Source organism: Ictalurus punctatus, chromosome 18, assembly GCF_001660625.3.
Source record: "Ictalurus punctatus breed USDA103 chromosome 18, Coco_2.0, whole genome shotgun sequence".
In the NCBI taxonomy this organism is placed as follows: Eukaryota; Metazoa; Chordata; class Actinopteri; order Siluriformes; family Ictaluridae; genus Ictalurus; species Ictalurus punctatus.
Genome location: NC_030433.2, coordinates 23,271,061 through 23,290,221, shown reverse-complemented (window position 1 = coordinate 23,290,221; position 19,161 = coordinate 23,271,061). Strand labels below are relative to the sequence as shown.

Below are 19,161 nucleotides of genomic sequence, written 5' to 3'. Positions count from 1 at the left end.
CAACTGATCTGGAGCAGCAGCCAATTCATTAGGGACAGAAAGGAGGTGTGTCTTACACAGACCTACACGGTCCTTCTGCCTGATAAGCATGATGTACAAGCAGAACACTTATTCAAGCTATTTATATGGATGACCCAAGCGAACAAGCAGCTACTGTACACGTGATGCATACACTGAACCGGATCCAGGAAGCTGTCATGTGGTCGGTTCCTTTATTGGATGGCTGCTGTTTATGTGAGGAGCTGAAATGATGAGTTCTGCTTCTCAGGAAGAGAAGCGGGCTACAGCAGTGGGGCTCCAGTCAGACTCCTCCTCGCTGGGAAAATGTGTGTGTGAAGGAGGGGCGCTGCAAAAGAGAGGGACACACACACACACACACACACACACACACACACACACACAATGAAGGGCAGAAGAGGATACAATAAGAGGTTGTGTAACCTGCTCTGGGAAAATAGAGAAATGGATGATGTTTTGCTTTCTCATGCATTTATGGAAATTTGTGGAGAGTTAAGAGAGGAGAAAATACAAAGGTAAGAAGTGGTGCATTTTCTCATAGCGCTGTTCACAGGGACGTGTGGTTCTTCTGCAGGTCACTGGACTGAAATATGATCTATGATGAACTTTAAAAACCTGTGATGCTGTCAGCCTACTACAAATGTTTTCTCTATTTTTAGAAGGAAATAATAATTTAAAAAAACCCCTAAAACCTTTCTAAATAACATCCTTCGCATAGAAGTCCTCTTTAATAATATTTAGGTCGCGTTTATATTATGTCTGTTCATATATCGTGGTACCAAACTTCTGAATCAGCTCTCAGCCTGGATATCTCTGCACCTCCGACATACAAATCTTGGAGCACACGACTGTCAAGTCTGCAGTGACCGTACTTGCGGGTGCTTAAAAACTTCCAAAGTGTTTGCTTTCGTGAAATCGTGTACAGAAATCTGTTTTCATGCATGAAGGTCTCGCTGGAATATGACGGCTTGTTGAACACTTCTCTACCAGCATGGGAAACCTGCTTCAATGCTGTCTCAGACGTTTGTTCCGGTGTAAGGACATTCCTGACCAAATCGAAGAGCAATCTCCGCTCTTGTCGAGAGAGAACAGTGATGTTGAAAGTCTCTCTCCATCAAGGTCTGACATGCTGGCATCTCCTGTTTTGGATCAGGACCACCTCATTTACCCTGACATAGTCCTTAGCAGTAGTCATCGAGCTAACCTGGACAGAGCTGACTTATCACAGCAGTTAGAGCTTGTTTTACCAGAGAGTGGACAAAACAAAAAACAAAGTAGCGTCAAGGAGGAATGTCAGGAAGGTTTCGAAGAAGAGGGAATGCCAAGTACAAGAATCAGTCAACAGGAATTCTGCTATTTGGACAGAAATCAGCTATGCAGCACTGAGAAAGAATGGCCGTTACTGTCTTCCTTACACTCATGGCCATCGGAACAATCAAATGCCGCAAATTTTGCTTCTCAGACCATGATCTACACACATGGACAAGGAAGCAGGTATTGGCAGGCATCCCCGTGTCAAGGAGTGCAGTTATTAGCACAGGGAAATGGAAGCCAAAGACTCATTTTCTCAGAGCCCAAATCTGCTGGTACCTTCAGCACACCTTCATCTGACAGCCTTGGAAAAATATCAACACAGACTGAGACTATCGTTCAAGTAGATGAAGTTGGGATTCAAGATGAGTACAAAGAAGAAACTCAACTAGGAGAAGGAACAGAACAAATGGAGCTAAACGTGGTACGCCGAGACCAGAATGTAGCACGACTGGGACAGGAAGTTACACAGAGACCAAAACATGAGCAAAGTGCGGTATGTTCAGATGAAAGTGCAGCACAGCTAGATGAAGTTGGAGTCAAAATTAACCTTGACGTAAGCAACCAAATGGAACAGTGTCCAGTTCAGTCCGGACAAATTGAAGCACAATACAGACCGAGCATAGCGCAGACGGATGAAATAAGGCATGAAACTGATGTTCTAATTAGTCAAAATGGAGAACACAAAGAACCAGGCTTACGGGTTAGACTAAAGACGAGCCCAGATATCGAAAGAAACCAAGATGAGATCACACAGACCCAACAACTTGTGCTGGAACTGGACTCCATTCAGACAGAAGCTAAGACTTCAGGACATAAAGAACAGCACATATCTGGGAATGAACCTGAGTTTGCACCAAACAAGCAAGGTGCAGTAGAGTTAAGATCTCTTAATAAAGGACAAGAAAGGGAGAAGTCCGAAGAGCTGGAGCAGGACGAAATACATCCAAATCTGGACCAAGGACCAGAGCAGAACGAAAGGTTTACGCTGTTCGTAGTTGATAAACTGTTCCTGGCCACACCAAATATCGCAGGTATGTGTTCAGTGGTCATTCATTAGTAAACAATAGTATAGCTTCCAACACAGTACAGTGAACAAATAGACTATTGTGTCTTAGAATCAAACACTTGCATCATATAGTACAATATTAAGTTTATATAATATAGTTAGATGACCAACTATTCACTGTATGCCATTTCTCTTGTTTATATAAGGACCACGTCCAAATAATATCCTCAGTGACCAAACAGAGGTTTCAGAGCTAAACAGGTATAGTGACAAAGAACTCCAAGCAGATCCTGATTCTGTAGATGCAGACCCCTCTGAGGACATCGGGTTGACAATCAGGATCCAGGTCCCTGGTACTGAACCCACTGACTTCCAGGTAAATTGCTTTTCCTGGATAGAAAGTTGGAAGGTTACACATGTACCTGTAGTTCTATAACGGTGACCTATAAAAGATGGGCTGGTGGTCCTCCACTCAGTTGCAGAACCACAGGTACATATCTAAACTTCCATTCTACTTTCTTTCATTCCGGACTGCCAGAGCAGTTTATTTTGGAATTAGTGGAGTTGTGAGAAATCGTCATAATATTATATTATATTTATGGCATTTGGAATGACACCCTTATCCAGAATGACTTACATTTATGTCATTTCTATAACTGAGTAGTTGATGGATAAGGGCCTTGCTCAAGGTTCCAACAGTGGCAGTGGTGGGATGTGAACTCACAACCTTCCGATCAGTAGTGCAACTGAGCTACCACTTCGCATAACACGTCTTCATGGCATCTGTATCTATGGTCATCAAGGCATGCCGTCCGCCTACTCACCTGGCTGTAGTTGTCCCGTATTATCCTGTATACCGCATCATCCAAACTCAGTAGCGCCAAATATAGATCCCACTATAGAATCAACTGTTTTACGTGTAGGTTCCTGGTCCTTTCGACTAGTTTATGCTCTCCTGTCAGCAAACTCTCCTGGTGTGATCACAATAATGCAATGCAGACTTTTAGGAGAGGCCCAGAAAAGACTCTTCAAAGCATTATTTAGAGTACAAGATAAGGGGTTTATGCCTAGCATTTCACACCATAGTGAAACAGTGTCCACTTGCTTCCATACAACCAGAGCATGCACACTTACAAGAGTTTAAATGAACATGTTTGTATTCTGGGGTTGCTCCCAGGGGCCATAGGCATAATTGCAAGGTATGAACTGTTCTGGAACAGTAGGTCAGGTCTGGTGGGTAGTAACCTCAAAAACAGACAGGATCCTGGCATCCTGGGTTCAAAGTTGCTTTCTGTGAACCACATCGGAAAGTGAGTTGTCTGTCTGATTGCAAACAGATTGACTTCCACGTTGCTGTAGGTGCTCCAAATGAACTGAATCACCTTCTTGTGGATTTGGCCAATCCATGGGTATAGGCTTACTGTGAGACAGTGCATCCTGATAATGTCTGATTGTAGGTATGCAGCTCTCAATGACAGGAGGTGTACATCTGCTCACTTCCAAACCTTGTTTGCCTACCTCGGAAGTTCTTTGTGTTTTGTGCTTCCCTGTTGGTTAATGTAAAAGTGGTGCACACTCATAGTCCTTGGAAAAAATAGTCAGGCTCTTTGGTCTTTGTAGTATTTTTATGGCCTGGTTTTGTAGTAGGTTCTTCACTTCCTGTGCAGTGGACTCGCGTGTTTGGCAGTGGCTGATGATGAAACTGTTAACATTATTCTGTGGGTAGTATAATTAATAGCCATTGGTCTGTTGCTTCATGCTCCAATGCTTCAGTTGCAATGGGTAGAACCTCTCCACCCCCTGTATTTGGTGGACGATCTAGCTTTAATTTTGCTAATGCACCATTAACACCAGTCTGCAATGTATTCAGTGCTGCGTCTGTGCTGTGCTCCTGAGTACACCCCATCTTCTGACTGCACCGAAGGAAAGTACCCTGGTGGTCTGGAATGAAAGGAAGTATGACTCCAGTGTAATCGGATCCTTTGTGTTTGCTGACACATCTCTGGTTACTTTCACATTAGCAGTCATTTGAAGTAGGCACTTCCTGTTGACCTTTTGATTTATTCTTATGTGTGCCATGACTTTTAGGCATCACCATTAGCAATGGTGCAGGAAATCAAGCAAGTGTTAATGGACCGTGAGGAGACCTGTCATCGTACCTGTTTCTCCCTGCAGTTAGATGGACATACACTGGATAACTTCACTGATCTGAAATCCATCACTGGTCTACAAGAGGGCTCACTTTTGAAGATAGTGGAAGGTAAGACTCTAACTGAAACAGTGAAAAATTCATAAATACGCTTCAATTTCAATCAAGACAATAGTTTCACACTTTCAGTGGTTTCAAACTGTGTTACATTTGTAGTGTAGAAATCATTATAAATTTCGGAGAATATATTTAACTTGTATGCACAATTCACCTATGTGTAACGTTGCAAAAATTTAATAATGCCGACTGTCCCTTTCTGAGAAATTGTCAATCCACTAAGGTCCAGTAAAACTAAGTGAAATAACTTACTGGCATGCTATATATGACTTCTGCGAAACTTTCAGAGCCATACACGGTTCGAGAAGTTCGTTTACACCTTCGCCACATCAGAGACCTGCTAAAGAGCTTGGACCCCACAGATGCCTACAACGGCATAGAGGGAAGCTCTCTGTCCTTCCTTAGGTTCTTCACTGAAGAACGTGTTGAAGGTGAGATGCAATATTTAATCATTATTAACAATAATTGAGATTCTTATGTACTTTAATCATTCCTGGTGAAAGATACAGTCGCTGTTCTCGGTAAAATGTATGCATTCATTCTTCAGAGAACAGCAAATTCAAGAAAAGAGGTGAAGAATTGAAGCAATTCAACTGTAGCCCTCCTGAGTACATTCTTCCAGGGACGAAAGAATGTTTACTGGGACCCCTGCAGCCTCAAAGTGAGAATTTGAAGGTAAGATAGAGGAAACCGCTCTCTAAGGATGATAGCAAAGACCCAGGAGTAGTCCTCCAGTAGGTTTCTGCTAGGTGCAAATGTATGCGTGGTTCCCTGCAGTTGACTGGCATGCCCCCTCAGGGTGTATTACTGGCTCCAGAACCACTGCAGTGCTGGCTGGGATAAAGCGGTTACTTAAAATGATAATTATGAACTTCACATAGAGTATTTATTTCTCCTAGGGTTAGTTGGAATTAGCCTCGCAGAAACTGCAGTAAAACACCGGATGCAATCCTTAGTGTAATCTGCAACTGATGAAAAACCTCAGTGAAGTTATGAAGAGATTCAATCTCACGTGTGCTCTGTGTACTTTTGTTAATAGCCCATCGAATGCCTGAAGGTGCTGATGACCAGTAACTGGAACCCTCCTCCAGGAAGCAGAAAAATACATGGTGATCTCATGTACCTGAATGTACTTACCATGGAGGACAGACAGTTCAGCATTACAGCATCAACGCGAGGGTTTTACCTGAATCAGTGAGTAAATGAATAACATGAATATGCTCTTCAGAAGCTCATTTTGGAAAACAATTAATATCGTGTCATGTTGCTTTTCTGTCTTTTCTAGGTCTACGACTTACAGCTTTAACCCAAAGCCAGAAAATCCCAGTATGCTTAGTCATTCTTTAGTGGAGCTCCTGAGTCAGATCAGTCCCGTTTTTAAAAAGAACTTCAGTCTTTTACTCAAGAGAAGGTAAATGAGGTACATAGATATTAGTGTAGATTCACGTGAAAAATACGTCTGTTTTGTCAGCAGTTCCCTGTAATATTTGCTATTGTCTTGCGTATGGTACTTTGCTTCCCAGAACATCAACGCATCCCTTTGAGAGGATAGGTACTCCGTTGCAGGTGTTTAGCTGGACTGCTCCAGCTCTCAACCATGCCATGGACTGTGTTCGAGCTGAAGATGCCAGCTCTTCGCAACTGGGCTATGAAGGACACGTGCCTGGACAGGTACGTTCTGTAACAGTTCTGACTTTTTTTAGGTCTATCCTTTCGGCTTTCATCCAAAGCCAGAAGGTCCTAGTATGTTTAGTCATTTTTCAATGAGACCAGTCAAAGATTTAAAAGATCTTATGTACAACTTTCTTCCAAAAAAATTTGATAAATAGTCCCTCATACTCCATACATGTATTTGGATTATTGGTTAATGAAAACCTTTTATGAATTTTATGGAAAACAAAGGTAATTTCAGAGGTAATTTTGGTGCTGTTAGAGATAGAGGGCGTTAATTTGGCAACTTATTAAAACTGGAAAACAACATTTCCTTGGTGTACCTTCAAAACCAGCACTGTTTCAGAAAGGGTTGCCATTATGTATCAAAATATGATGGAAAAACGAATTCCTAAATTTCATAGTCTGCAATTAATGTGTAAAATATACTATATTAAACCTAGGTTTGTGACTGGAACGAGGAGCTTCAGAGCACCAGAGAGCTACCACGTCAGAGCCTCAAAGATCGTCTGCTGAGAGACAGAGCAATCTTTAAGGTGAGGCAGCCATTTGTCAGGTGTCCCTTCTCATTCTCATATGACATCAAAGAGGAGCACTGAAAAGCTATTAACAAGGAAAGGGAAAGATGTTACTATGATAATTAAACGTTGGCTGAAAAATAAGGTGCACAATGCGGTCTTTTGAAAGCTTTATTATGATAATTGTATTCCTGACCCTCCTCAGGCTAACAGTGACTTTGTGAGCACTGCTACACGTGGTGCGATGGCCGTGGTCGATGGCAATGTGATGCCCATCAACCCTAGTGAAGAACCACGCAATCACATGTACGTCTGGAACAATATCTTCTTCAGCTTGGGCTTAGATGGACATGAACACTATGAGGAGCTGGGTGGTGAGGCTGCGGCCTATGCCGCCTCAGCCATTGACCTGAATGGTGTGAGAGCATACAGTGCAGTGGATGCAGACGGCCTGTATGTGCTCGGTACCGTACTGGTGGATTATCGAGGTTATCGCATCACTGCCCAGTCGATTATCCCGGGAATTCTCGAGCGTGGCCAGGAGCAGAGTGTGATCTATGGTTCCACTGACTTTGGAAAGACTGTTGTCTCTAATGAACGGTAGGTTGGTTCTGGGATAATTTGTCCTTAGCATTATAAAATATTATTTCCAGAAAAGTCAACAATTCTGCGTGATTATCATTTGTTGGTTCGGAATATTTGATTGTTGGCTACATGCAAAATCTCTAAACGTCTCAAGGTTCCTGATGCTCCTGGACAAACCCAGCAAGCATCTGAGAGTGCAGCGGCACCTTGTGCTTAACAAAGACGACTCCGCTGTAGAGTTGTGTTCCTCTGTGGAATGCAAGGGCATCATGGGTAACGATGGCCGTCACTACATTCTGGACCTGCTGTTCACATTTCCACCTGACCTCAACTTCCTGCCTGTGGAAGGCGAGGAGCTCCACACCGAGTGTCAGCAGCTCGGGTTCCCACTTCAACACCCTCATCGCCTGGTCTGTCTGAGACAAGAGCTAATCGAGGCATTTGTGAAGTATAGGTCAATAGATTTGTCACGTATATTTCTAGTAAAAAAAAAAAGTATTCTATGTGTTCTGGCAATTTAGGAATTTCAATCAGTACATACGTGAACTTTTATTCCTTTAGATATCACTCATGTAAGAGCACGGCATCTCAAGGCTTGGATCAAGAAAGCAACAGCATCGGATCTCCTCACAGCCCAGAGGCAGCTGCTTTGCGACTAACGGCGGATATTTCCAACAAGGGTGTAGATATTCCCACCCCTGACAAGAACAATTCTCCCTCTCAGACGTCCTCTTTTGATATTCGTTTCAACCCTGACATTTTCTCACCAGGTGCGTGGGTAATGAGTACCATTCTGATTTTTCTGTAATTTGCCAGTTCAAGGACGACTAAAACTACAAGCAACTATGAAAATGTTATACCATATGGTGGCAACACTTACTGTACAATACTGTTCCATAACTCATAGGTAACTCTGCAAAGACTAAATAAGAATGAATGAGTAGTTCTATGTTAACACCTAAGTCACTAACATTATTTACTAATGAATGCTAAGCAACTGTACAGTAATTCATAATAAAGTGATGGTTTGGTAAGAGCTAAGCAATAATTACTTAATTACATCATGTGTCCTGGAGAACTGCTAGCAAACATAATATGTTAGCTTGTGGCTAAATTTACATGCTACACAAGGTAGTTAGCATTATAACCATCCATGCCTGTTTGAATATGGATAGGCCACCAGTCTGCAGTTTGGAAATTGAGGATGAGCACCTTGGTCCTACCTCAGTAAAACGTTTTAAAAATATGCTGGAGTAATTAAAGACTCGTATAAGATGTGATGTCTCATTAGCCTCCCTAGAAGGCATGAACTCCATCTAATTTTAAAATACAATGTGAAGTAAGTTTTGCTAATATGCCAGCTTTAACTGGCTGGGTTTTTTGTTTGTTTGTTTGTTTGTTTGTTTTAAAAAGTTGTTCTTTGCTAATGACAGGCTAGACTAGCATTGATTCCAGTAGCTAGCATCAATTGGCTAGGCAAGTCAAATTCTAGCTATCGGTAAATATTGGCTATTTACATGATATTTTACTTCTGATTAATTCATTAGGGGAAACTACACAGCTTTAGTCATGTATATCACCGGCAAGCTTATAGAGATTGTACAGATATATAAAAGTAGTAGCTGCCTTGCTTTGCATACATTTCTGGTTGGAAATTTCCACTTTCAGTGAGTAAGATATAAACTCATATACTCGCTGAAGTATAATTATTTCTCAGTGCTTTTTCCATCCCTGGATTATTCGTAGTGAGATGTCATGTGTTTCACTTTACAATCCTGTTCCGGATCATTTTGAACTCCTAGAGAAAGAGCAACACGTCAGTCATTATCTCGGCTTCGTCCCTACATATGAGTTATTGAAAAGTATTGGAAATAATATGAAGTGCACGTACATCTCAGTTTAGCCGATTTATAGTTAATGCATGACGTATTCATATTCTAGGTGTACGTTTTCCGAAGGAATGTATGCAGGATATCCAGGAACAAAAACAACTTTTAAAGGATGCTGCAGCCTTCCTCGTCTCCAACCAAATTCCCGACTTAGTGAGTATGCGTTCTTTGCTAAATGCTCCATGCATCTTTCTTGCTTTCATAACTATTCCCTGAAACTAATAACGACCGTTTTTTGTGAGCATGTAGATTAAGAGCTGTGTCGATCATACCACAATGCCAATGGATGGTTTTACCTTAACTGAGGCCCTCCATCAACATGGCATCAATGTCCGGTACCTGGGCACGGTACTGGAGTTTATTGAGAAGAGTCCTCAGAAGACTAAACTGGACCATGTTTATGTGAGTGTTCGTCATTTAACGCCACAGCTTTTGATGGAGCATTTTCACTCTTAAATACATACAAACTGACAGTCATCTGTTTCTTGATTTTCTTGTAGAGAATTGCACTATGTGAGCTGATCACTAGATGTACAAAACATATGTTCAGGACATATTTAGTAGTAAGTATTTGAGTTGGGGGAGGGGGATCACAGTTTCATTCCTGATATCCCAAATTGTTTTTTTTTTTTTTTGTTTTTTATATTTGTTTTGCCACAATTCTTTGTTATATCTGCCACACCTTGTAGACCATGACCTTATTGTTTTTGCATATTTCGCTACCAGGCTGTGGAGTCATCTTCCCTCTCTGTCTCAGTCAGCCATTTCCTCAACTGCTTCCTCAGCTCCCCACCTGATGTTCTGGGGACCCAGCAGATGGACAGACTGTCATCCAAGCGCAGGAGTCGGCGGAGGCGGAGCCGGGGCTCTGTGAGCGGCGAAATCACATCTGTGGGAGCGTCATGGGCCAGCCTGACCTCCAGTGAACTCTGGAGAACTATCCAGGCTGAGGCTCGGGAGTATTATCACTACCGCCTGCCATGGTGAGAGCAAACAGTATGCAGGGCATGTAATAATGTAAGTCTAACATATGCAGTAGATCGAACAAAATCTTCAAGTCTATCGGGTACTTAGTGCACGTTCCAGACTTAACTAATCATTCTCTTATTCTCTTATCTCTCTAAAGATTCCCTTATTGCTACATAGCTGAAAATCAATAATAAACAATACAAAATAAAGTGCAGGGAAAGACAAAAAGGAAAGACAACACATTCAAGAAATGTCCATTAATACTGAGTCAGTGAGTGTAAATTTTAGCAGAAGAGTATAAGAAGAGTCAAATGAACATCATTGGCCATGTGCTCTGGGTGTGATGGATAGCATACTTTCTTTCTCCTGTCAATCACAGTGACACTAACCAATCGTGGGCTTCTGTGATGGGCTCATGTATACTCTTGGGCAAAAATAAAAATGGGCCAAGCCCAAAATGGCAATATATTAAGCTTTTAATGGTTGTAACAACAAATCATTGGTCAGAAAATTAGCAAAATAAATAAATAAAAAATTGCACTCCTGTGCCACCATTTGCTCGTTTACTTTTACTGCTGTGGACCGTTTGGGGGAAATGCTAGAAACGGGGAAATTCATTTATAATCTTCTTGTACGCAAAGGTAAAATCATGATAACGGTTCAAATGTTTGCTGTAAAATTCAAACTAACACGTGTCTGGGTGTACAAAACTAAAATAAAGTAAAAAATCAAATCAAATCAAATAAAAAAGCTGTTTGTGAGTTTACCCACATGGCTTAAGCATGTAAAGAAATCAAAGGGAAAAGCTATCTCATACTAATTCTGGCTAATTTCCTGACCAATGATTTGTCATTAAGACAATTAAAAGCTTAATATTTTGCCATTTTGCGCTTGGCCTATTTTTTTGCCCAGGTGTGTATGTGGAAGAAGGCAGATAGCATTTTCCCTCCGAGTATGTTACTCTGCTCTTTGATGCAGAATGAGCTGCAGTTCGATAAGATGTGGTTGGCTGACTTCAAGTGTCTCAATTGAAACGTGTTAGCCTTTACCATCTCTGGTTGGTTACTAGAGGGTGAGAAATTTGCCAGGTGGCCAAATTAGAGAGAAAAATGTGGGGATATATATACATATATATATATATATATATATATATATATATATATATATATATATATATATATATATATATATATATATATACAAATCTCTGTTGTTTAAAAAAAAAAGGAGAGTGCGATGTTGCAGTTGTACAGATGGACTGAAACCTGTAGCAGCAGTAGTGATTGATATTAATACCATCAGAATTAGCAGTGCAGATTTAACAGAGCGATTTTGACCAAATTTCCTGAGTGTAACGAATGACGAAGTAACTATGAGTGCAATGCTTTAAGGTTTGGGCTCACTCGCATTGCACCAAGGAACAAATCAGATATTCTGTGAATGTAATCTTATCCCTCACCTTTCCACCCCATGTCTGAACATATTACTGTTTCCTGCAATGTACAATTCACATGTGGTTAATCTAAACCTGATGTCTCATGTGTGTCTGGCAGTGACAGTATAGAGCAGGCAGTGGACAAATGTGGCTTACAAAGAATCACCTTGCTCAGAGAGATCTCCATCAAAACTGGCATCCAGGTAATATAACATCCGGTAGGTCTGCCGTCCATCGTACCAACAACGCATTCTGATAGTGAATATTCTCTTTCCTCTATAACTCCACCCCATCCACTTCCCAACGCTCTCGGAACCCCGCCACCACCCCAAACACCAACACTCGCACATACCCACTGTTTAGCTTCTTATCAGAGAGTATCAGTTTGATGTCAAGCACAGACCGGTGTTCACCGAAGAGGACATCCTGAACATCTTCCCCATAGTAAAGCACGTCATCCCAAAGGCTAACGATGGGATTTATCTTCTGCACTGTGGCCAGGCCAGCATCCAGCAAGGTGAGCCCAGGAGTACATTTACTAGCCACTAAATAGAATCTTACAGCTAACAATACACAAAATCTGTAATGTTGATTAAACTTGCATCACGTCTACGTTTGCTCCATGGCTGAATGAATGGACACACAACAATGATGCCTTCATTTTTTCATAATTACTCTATCAGGAAGCCTGAAAGAAGGCTGTGAGCTAATCAGCCAGGCCTTGGGCCTGTTCACTAATGTTTATGGGGCTCTGCACCAGGATGTCTGCGTCTGTCTGCGCCTGCTGGGACGCATTTACTACATACTCGGAGACTATGCTGAGGTGCGGATTTTGTGCTCTTTACCATTCCAGTCAGAGCTTTAGGCTTAGGTGTGCATGCCTGACTTACTCACCTATTTTAAAATCCCAGCATGCACCATAGATGCATTAACCCATTCCAGTCGTGTATGTGTTTTATGTTAGGCACTGAGTCACCAGCAGAAAGCTGTACTGATCAGTGAGAGAGTTCTGGGAATAGACCATCCGAATACTATACTGGAATATGTGAGTTCGAATTCAAGACACTTACTTTAGTGAATGACTTTGCAGTCATCGTGGTTACACTATATGGCCGAACGTATGTGGATATATGAGCTTGAACACAGCATTCCAGATTTAGTCCCCCTTTGCTGTTATAACAACCTCCAATCTGTTCTGGGAAAGCTTTCTACTAGATTTTTTAGCGTGGCTGTGGGGATTTCTCCATTCAGCCACAAGGGCATTAGTGAGGTCAGGCACTGATGTTGAGTGAGGAGGCCTGGGGCGCAGTCGGCGTTCCAGTTCACCCCCTGAGTTTAGGGCTCTCAAGCAGGCCACTCGAGTTCTTCGACTCCAATTTGTGCGCAGTGTCATTGTCATGCTGGAACAGGATTGGGCCTTTTAGTTCCACTGAAGGGAAATTGTAATGCTACAGCAAGCAAAGATATTCAATATACATTCTGTGCTTCCAACTTTGTGGAAACAGTTTGGGAAAGGCAGTGGTGGCTCAGTGGTTTAAAGGCTCTGGGTTACTGATCAGGAGTTCAAGCCCCAGCACTGCCAAGCTACCACTGTTGGGCCCTTAGGCAAGGCCCTTAACCATCAATTGCTCAATTGTATAAATGTGATAAAATGAAAGTCGGTCCGGATAAGGGCGTCTGCCAAATGCCGTAAATGTAAATGAAAGGCCCACATATAGGTGTGATGGTCAGGTGTCCACATACTTTTGGCTGTACAGTTTGCAGGCAATGCAGGGGTAACACTAACTCTGTTTTTCCCTCCATTTTTAGAAACATCTTGGTCTTTATTGCTTTGCTGGTGGGCAGACATCCACAGCACTGCGACTGCTCTACCGTGCCCGCTACCTCATGCTGCTGCTGTGTGGAGAAGATCACCCAGAAATGGCTCTACTGGATGTGAGTAAAACCAACCTTTTCTCTAAATCTGGCTATTCACTGTTGGAGTATAAATGTCGGATCCAGATTTAGCTACTTCTCACTGTTAACTTACCTTTGTTTTTCATTTACCATGGTTTTTTTTTTTTCTTTTTGGTCTGTTCAGAGTAAGATTGGTCTCATGTTACATGGTGTGATGCAGTGTGATCTCGCACTTAAGTTTCTGGAGAACGCCCTGGCCTTGACCTCCAAATATCAGGGGCCTACCTCGCTTAAAGTGGCACAAGGGTGAGAAATAAACCACTGCAAATAAAGCTGAACAAATAGCCCCCAGTCTTCCAGAAGAAAGTATGCATTGTTGACGTCTGATGAATACTTTTCTACAATCCTACACTGTAGACATCACTTGTTGGCAAAGGTGTACGAGAGCAAAGGGGAATTCCGCTCGGCGCTGAGACACGAGAAGGAGCGCTACATGATTTACCGGAACCAGGTGAATTCTTAACCACAAGACAAAAAGCCTCGAATGTTTGTTAATAAAAGACCAATACAGTTCTGATCATTGGAATATTAGCCGTCTGTGGACCCATGGCGGTTATAAATGACACAAAGAAAATCAGGACGTCTCATAATTTAAATCATCTCACCAGTCTCACTTTCATAAAGTCACATGGACCCTCTTTTATCCAAGCGAAACCATTTTCCTTCCTATCAAGTAAAGCTGAGTCGTAAGTACCTAGTAAGTTTGCTGAAATATCCCTGCTGAAAAAAACAACAACAACAACAGAAATCTACATAGAATTTGTAATAGTTCTAATGGTTATAATGGGAAGTGTATTGGTTTTAATGGAACTGTACTGGTCTGCGTGCTTCTTTACTGGTAATTTCTTGCCTTATATTGGTGGCATGTTATGTCTCGTGGATACCAATAAGGACCATTAATGGTAATGATTGTAATGATTAGCTGATGGTTTGTAATGGTATTTTTAGTGGAAACCATTAGAATTTCTGTGATGGTGTCTATTGGGTTTTTTTTTTCCAGCAGGGATATTACCCATTATGATCCATTGTCTTGTATAAATGACATTTTTCCTAGGTCAAAGGTCAAATGTTGTGTATCACAAACAATCTAATTTGTGGATATAAGACTTGGAACTATAAAACACAGTGAATTCTTCTTGAAGTTTGAATAAGAGCATGGTAAGATGCTCAATCTCTGCCACTGAACCTGCGCATTTGAGGTCCGGCCATATTTTGTCTAATCCGAGTCATGTAATGCATAGAACGAGTTAAAAATATAGCTGGACCTATTGAGAGTTGCGTGACGGTTAATCATCTTTACCGTATGGCAAAGTCAGAGTACCGACTGTTGCTTTCCACAGGTTGGAGAAGCACATGAAAAGACACAAGAGAGCTCTGAGTACCTGAAGCACCTCACGAATCAGGCTGTAATTCTGCAGAAGACTATGAACATGATATACAAAAACCGTTCTGCATCCAGTATTACTCCTCTCACTGTGAGTACCAAAGTGTAGTGTGTGAGAGAAAAAGCCACACCGGTCATGAATGAACCTGAACCTGTTTTAACATTCTCTTAACCGTAGCTCGCCACACCGAGTCGGCTCTGGATTGTGGAGCAGCTAAATCTGGTTACTGGCATTGTCCTTATCCCACTCAGGTAAGCTCTGCAGATAGTGAAACACAGACGTCAATGTTGTATGTCATTCTTAAACAATCAACCTTTAAATTAAACTCTGACTTCTGGCTTTTTAAAATCAAATTGTTCTTCTTTTCCCCCTCTTTTTCTGTTCCCCACCACGCAACCTTCTGGGTACTCGACACTGATTTTCTTCTAAGCAACAAGGATCTTGAAACTCTTAGGGATAACACCCAAAAAACATCTGCTTAAATGCAAACAGGCCACTTTATATTGGTCAGGAATCGCAGTAGCATGATTATCAGCTCCACCTACTGTCCCGGAGGACCAATTTTACACATGCTACAGTATACACATTAATATATATGAGCATGATGTCAATAAGAAAATTGGGCATTTTTTTAATCAATGAAAGAAAAAGAAAAAAACATGATAGGAGAGGAGAATCATAATCCTCTGACACACCAACATGTGATGTCTTGAGATCCTGGTTCTTGACTCAGCAAAATGTGCCTGCAAAATAAATCTGGATTATTATTATTATTATTTTTTTTGTATTCTAATATAATTAATAATGAATGTCGACCGTAACGTCATCTCAGTGATATAACTGCTTACGATGATATATGCATTATTTTGTATCTTCAGTCATAAGAATGAGCTTTGTATTTGGAATAAGGCTACTCAGTGTGATGCTGTTGCATGTAGCTGTTTGTTTACGGGGAACGGAAATGAAGACGCTACTTCCTGCATTGTGCCACATGCCAAGTGCTAATATAAATAAAGTTGGATGTATTTGAATCAGTCACTCGGCCATGTTATATGTGATATTGACAGTAATACCATGCTGAGCGTGAATACAATGTGATTGGAGTTTAGTTAACAAAGTGTTTGTGTATGCTGTTTTACGAATGTACTGTTGTATTGTTGTTTGTATATAATGATGATGATGATTAGTAGTAGTAGCATTTTCACAGCCAGTGTCACAACACGAACACAGAAAAAGAAAAAAGTCAGCTGAGTTGTCAGGAAGCTATATCTGTGCTCTTATCTGCATGCTTTTGCCAGTAAGAATCCCCTTGATGGCCAATGGCAACATGCCATGCTTAGCACATACTTGAGTATGATGTTCCAATTAAAATATGTTTCATTTCTCTGGTAAGTTTCAGACATGTAACAGACATCATCACATAACGTATTTACACACTGATGAACAGGTAAGGTGGCACAGTGGCACAGCAGGTAGTTTTGGTGCCTTGTTTTGTATGTTCTGCCCAGTTCAAGAGCTTCGGTTAATGTTCACATCAGACATCAAACTCAAGATCTTGGTGACTTTGGCCATGGCATGACTGTTGTGCCGGATGGTCCCTGAAATTGCTGCTCTCCTGGGATTTTCATCCACAACAGTCTCTAGAGTTTACACAAAATGGTGCAAAAAGCAAAAAACATCCAATGAGCAGCAGCTCCATGGGCTGAAATGCCTCGTCGATGAGAAAGGCCAGGGGCGAACAGCCAGACTTGTTCGAGCTGACTCTATAGTAACTCAAATAAACGCTCTTTACAACCGTGGTGAGCAGAAAAGCATTTCAGAACCCACAACATGTTGAACCCTGAGGTGGACTGGCTACAAAGACCACATCAGGTGCCAAGGACAGGAATCTGAGGAATCTACTGAAACTGGGCAGCTGAAGATTGGAAAAAGACCAGTTTGGGTGACTGCATGAATGAGCAGGTCTACAGGTGTTCCTATTAAATTGGCCAGTGAGTGTATATTAAAAAGGAATTAGGATTCAATACATTTAGCTAAACAACACAAGGGCTGAGCTTACCATTTGAACTTACCATGATGATATCGAAGAATCAGCGTGCATAGGGCCTACAGTTACGAAGGTGAGTCAAGGCAAGTAAATAAAGTATGCTGTGGGTTATGAAGATGTGAAATGTGTATTTGTAGGGGTGTGGAATGTTAAGCTGTGTGTAGAGGTCCCCATGTTGAGAATCATGATGCATACACAGAAGACCTATGGTCAGAAACTGAACTAGAGGACAATTACCCCAAATGGTGCATGTGAAAATGAGCTATATTTTCTCACTGTACTCCTACAAGGTGCACCAACAAGGTAGATAGGTCTGCAAAGTGACCACCTGATTCATGACTACATTCATACCAGTCACTGCCATTTCAGTGCTGTGCCAGGAATGGTCCAATACTCAATGTGGGCAGAAGTGGTCCAGTGGTGGTACAATCATAAACTGATTATTATTGATTAGAATTTATTATAAATTATGACAGATATCAATAAATTACAAATATCAAAATTATTATCAAAAAACGACAAAACTTTCTGTGTACTGTGTTACTGTGCGTAATGTACCTAATGTGCTCTGTCTTGTGTTATTTTCACTAGCACGTGTTATATGTTTACACCTGAGGCTAACTACATTTCGTTATACTGCACACCCCTGTATATGTACGATGACAATAAAGTTGAACCGAAACGATCTGAACTGGTGTGTCAAAAAATGATAAGTTTTTAGAAGCATAGGTTATCAGGACAATTTGCGCATAACTCTATCGTATTGCAGTACAGGGGTTCCCAAACTTTTCCAGGGCAAGGCCACACAAATGGCATTAACATTTCACAGAGGCCCCACTTTTGCAAGATGTCTTTAAAACACATTAAAAATACAGACTTCTGAATATATCCCCCTTTTTATTAATAATTACATATTACATCTTTAATAATTACATATGACATCTTTACATTACATTACATTAGGAATTGTTTGTTTGTGTGGTTGAGAGTGAGAAAGAGAAAACATACTAGTGGGAGGGATGGGCACACCAAATTGTTGAGGCCCCCCGGGCGCCCCCTGGCGGCCCTCACTTTGAAAACCACTGCTGTAGCAGATTCAGTGGTATCGTCAAATAGTGAATCGCTTACTAATGAATTAAAAAAAACACGTCGTATCGTATTGTAGCAGATTCAGGGCTATCGTTAAATATCACATTGTTGACTTATGAATCAAAATCGTATCGTAGCAGATTCCCTTATATGGTCAAATATCGAATTGTTGCATTAAGAATGAAAAATTGTATCGTATTGTAGCAGATTCCATGGTATCATCAAGTATCGAATTGTTGCCTTAAGAATCCAAATCTTATGTACGATGATAATAAAGTTGATCTGAAATGATTTGGTGTGTCAAAAAATAATACGTTTTAAAAGCATAGGTTATCAAGGCAATTTGCTCATAACTCTGTCGTATTGTAGCAGATTCCGTGGTCTTGTCAAATATCAGATCATTGACTTATGAACCAAAATCATATTATTTCGTAGCAGATTCCCTTATATCGTCAAATATCAAACAGTTGCCTTAAGAATCAGTCATATCGTATTGTAACAGATTCCGAGGTATCGTCAAATATAGAATCGATGACTTATGAATCAAAATCGTATCGTATTGTTGCAGATTCAGTGGTATCATCAAATATCGAATTGTTGCCTTAAGAATCAAAATCGTATCGTATTGTTGCAGATTCAGTGGTATCGACAAATATCACATCATTAACTTATGAACCAAAATTGTATCGTATCGTAGCAGATTCCCTTATATCGTAAAATATCGAATTGTTGCCTTAAGAATCCAAATCTTATCGAAGCCTGAGGTTCACACCCTTAGGATAGTGAAGGCTGACAAATTGCACATATCAAAAGATGGCCTATAAGTCATTAACTTTATACCTACAAAGTGATCTATAGTATAGGGTCATTAATAAAAATAAAATACGTGTAGCTAGCTACATACTCAGTAGACCTCATAAACCGAACAATGGGTGTATGTTTCAATGTGAACTTCCTTAATTTGGCATTTAAAATATATATATATATATATATATATATATATATATATATAT

The 19,161-nt window shown here is 40.9% G+C and overlaps 1 protein-coding gene across 1 annotated transcript; it reads left to right on the top strand.

The window, feature by feature from the left end:
* The first annotated feature begins 247 nt into the window (after positions 1-247).
* LOC108279094 (clustered mitochondria protein homolog) lies at positions 248-17,745 on the top strand. The gene is made up of 26 exons (XM_017493060.3): positions 248-2,363; positions 2,545-2,714; positions 4,427-4,598; positions 4,892-5,035; positions 5,152-5,279; positions 5,644-5,798; positions 5,890-6,015; positions 6,128-6,275; positions 6,719-6,811; positions 6,999-7,393; positions 7,533-7,832; positions 7,940-8,148; positions 9,320-9,420; positions 9,517-9,669; positions 9,768-9,830; positions 9,994-10,250; positions 11,790-11,874; positions 12,035-12,188; positions 12,355-12,494; positions 12,636-12,716; positions 13,481-13,606; positions 13,752-13,873; positions 13,985-14,078; positions 14,968-15,102; positions 15,190-15,263; positions 15,443-17,745. The coding sequence occupies exons 1-26, from the start codon at positions 1,010-1,012 to the stop codon at positions 15,492-15,494; spliced, it is 5,031 nt and encodes a 1,676-aa protein (XP_017348549.1). The 5' UTR covers positions 248-1,009; the 3' UTR covers positions 15,495-17,745.
* The last annotated feature ends 1,416 nt before the right edge of the window (positions 17,746-19,161 follow it).